Raw genomic sequence first — 2582 nt, forward strand, 5'->3', positions numbered from 1 at the left:
CCTCCTCTCCTCGCTCTCCTCTCTCTCCTCTCCTCTCCTCTCCTCTCCTCTCCTCGCTCTCCTCTCCTCTCCTCTCCTCTCCTCTCCTCTCCTCTCCTCTCTCTTCTCCTTGCCTTGGCTCTGCTCCGACTTTGCTCCGCTATCTCCGTTGAGGGGTAAAACTATTTTTAATTTTTTTAAAAAAGCTAAATCTATTTTAGCAGCCTCAACCATGCGGCTTGCCGTAGCTTGTGTTGATGGCTTCAGTCGTTCAGCAGGAGGGAGGCAGGGAAGGAGGGAGCGAGGGAGAGAATTGCGACAGAAAGGGCATATGCACAACATGAGCAATCAGATCTAGGCTAGGAGATCGTCAGCAGCAAGTGATGGCTCCAGAACCAGGCGTCTTCTCCCAATCTCGCGCATGCTACGTTGTTGGGCTCTCCCTTTCCATAGCCAGCATGCGCCTATGCTCTGACCTGTGCTGAATCAGGATCGATTATCACAAGCTTGACCCAATCATTCTGGTATCTTCATGTTTCCTGAAGGCATACCGGGTTCGTTCCCTTGTGATATCTCATTTACACTTACCCTCTCCCCCGCCAGGTGATGCTGTCGAGCTTCTGGCAGGGAGGTGAAACGCCTTCCTATCTCTGTCTCCTCCTTTTGACATTATCTGGTGGAAGATTTTACTGGATGCGAACCCGCTTCAAACCAAAGTATGGCAGCGATGATGTTCTGCCGTGGGTTTGACGACCTTTTACCAAACAGCGACACAACCGCAGTGAAATTTTTCAACGTGGACGAGCGATTTGTATATGAGAGCTTCTTTCATGACTTCGGACCGATCAACATGTGATTGGATCTGATCCTGTGATGTTGAGGGCTGATAGTGATGTATGGTTCTGTTCAATGTGCAGCTCGCAGCTTTACAGATACTGTCAATTGATCCGCACGAAACTATCTTCACTCGAGGGAGGAAAAAACTGCGTGAGATGAAAGATTTTGGGGAATTTTCCCGTAGTTGATGTTTGCGATTGTATCAGATCGTTCATTGCACTTCGATCGACCCGAAGTGAGATGGAAATTCCTGAGTTGTCAACAGCCACCTGACGTTTGTGATGTGCAAATAGAGTTTGCACAAATGCTGCATGGCTAGCAGGTCTGTCTTCCATTGGCTGTGGATGGTTGGTGTTTGATCTATGGGTTCTACAGGAGGATACCTCATATGTTATGAAGGTTTCACCCCGGAGCAAGCGCACTCTTTGTTCTTGTACCTCTCTCCTCCTTCCTCCGCTGGTTTGCATCTGACGTTTTTTGTGTGCTGAAGCAAAGTGAGCAACAGTTTTATCCCGTTTCGAGATGCTTCTCAGGTATTGGAGAGGTGAGAATATTTGTTCTTTCTCAGACGTGTTGTATCTTGCAGACAGTGAGCAACTTTGGTGTCTCGTTGCTAGATTGCTTCAAAGCCATTCACCTGGCTAGGAAGGTATGAAGGTAGAACGAAAACAGGGTGACGTTGACTTGCTGTCTAGGAATTATTCTTTGACTTTTCCAATTTCGATCCTGAAGAGTATGAGTTCTTTGAGAAGGTGAGATCTACGTTTCATTCTTTTTGTTCGTTCTTGCTAAGAATGTTGAGCTCGGTCAAGGGTGCTTTGTTTTTGTTTGGGATCCGTTTGGTTCTTTGAGACTTCTGTGTTTTACCAGGTTGAGAATGGAGATTTCAACGTCATCACTCCAAAGTTTATCGCATTCAGGTGATAATGATGTAGAGAGTCTGATCTGAACATCTCTTGCAGCAACCCAACTGCTGTTCGGACCGAGATCTGTCCGGGGGTTTTCTCCAAGGTGAGCGGAAAACAGCGATAACAGAGGAGGAGTCATTTTCGTCTCGTGGTGGTGATAACGATTGAAGTGGTGCTGGTAGTGGTGATGATTCTTACTGATACCTTGGTTTGCAGACATGTTCCGATTATTTTGATCTTTGGCGAGAAAGAAATGTGACAGCGGGTATTTTACCTCATCTCAACTTTGCTTCTTACTCAATCCTCTCTGTATTCAAATATCTTATTCTCCCTTACTCCCTTTCACAAAGTTGTCCGTCTCAACAACAAGACATACGATAGAAAGGTTTGAATGCACGCATTGAATCTCCTTCACTTGTTCTTCTCATATCGTCACAGGATTTCCTTGAAGCTGGTTTCCACCATTATGATCTCTTCTTTGCCGATGGATTTCCTCCTCCCTCCGACATCGTTTACAAGTCTGTCTCATCTCCTCGCTGATCTCTATCCTACTCACTTCACCTCCTCCTCTTCCTACCCTTTTCTCCTCTCCACTCTTTGCTTCCTCTCCCTCTCTCGCTCCTCCTCTTGTTCTGAAACTTTTGGCCCTTCAGGTTTCTGGAGATTTGTGAGAACGAGAAAGGAGCCATCGCAGTTCACTGCAAAGCCGGTCCCTCCCCTTCCCTCCCCTTCCCTCCCCTTCCCTCTCCCCTCCTCTCTCTCTCCTCTCCTCCTCCTCCTCCTCCTCCTCCTCCTCCTCCTCCTCCTCCTCCTCCTCCTCCTCCTCCTCCTCCTCCTCCTCCTCCTCCTCCTCCTCCT

General features: G+C 47.7%; 1 protein-coding gene across 1 annotated transcript; it reads left to right on the plus strand.

Annotated features, from left to right (window-relative positions):
* Positions 1-697: 697 nt before the first annotated feature.
* GUITHDRAFT_118433 (hypothetical protein) lies at positions 698-1848 on the plus strand (the record flags this gene model as incomplete). Its single annotated transcript, XM_005822338.1, has 10 exons — positions 698-831; positions 897-966; positions 1023-1051; positions 1110-1163; positions 1216-1310; positions 1350-1360; positions 1403-1465; positions 1512-1568; positions 1687-1736; positions 1779-1848. The coding sequence occupies 10 exons, from the start codon at positions 698-700 to the stop codon at positions 1846-1848; spliced, it is 633 nt and encodes a 210-aa protein (XP_005822395.1).
* Positions 1849-2582: the final 734 nt, after the last annotated feature.

This window comes from Guillardia theta, assembly GCF_000315625.1.
Source record: "Guillardia theta CCMP2712 unplaced genomic scaffold GUITHscaffold_127, whole genome shotgun sequence".
Lineage (NCBI taxonomy): Eukaryota > Cryptophyceae > Pyrenomonadales > Geminigeraceae > Guillardia > Guillardia theta.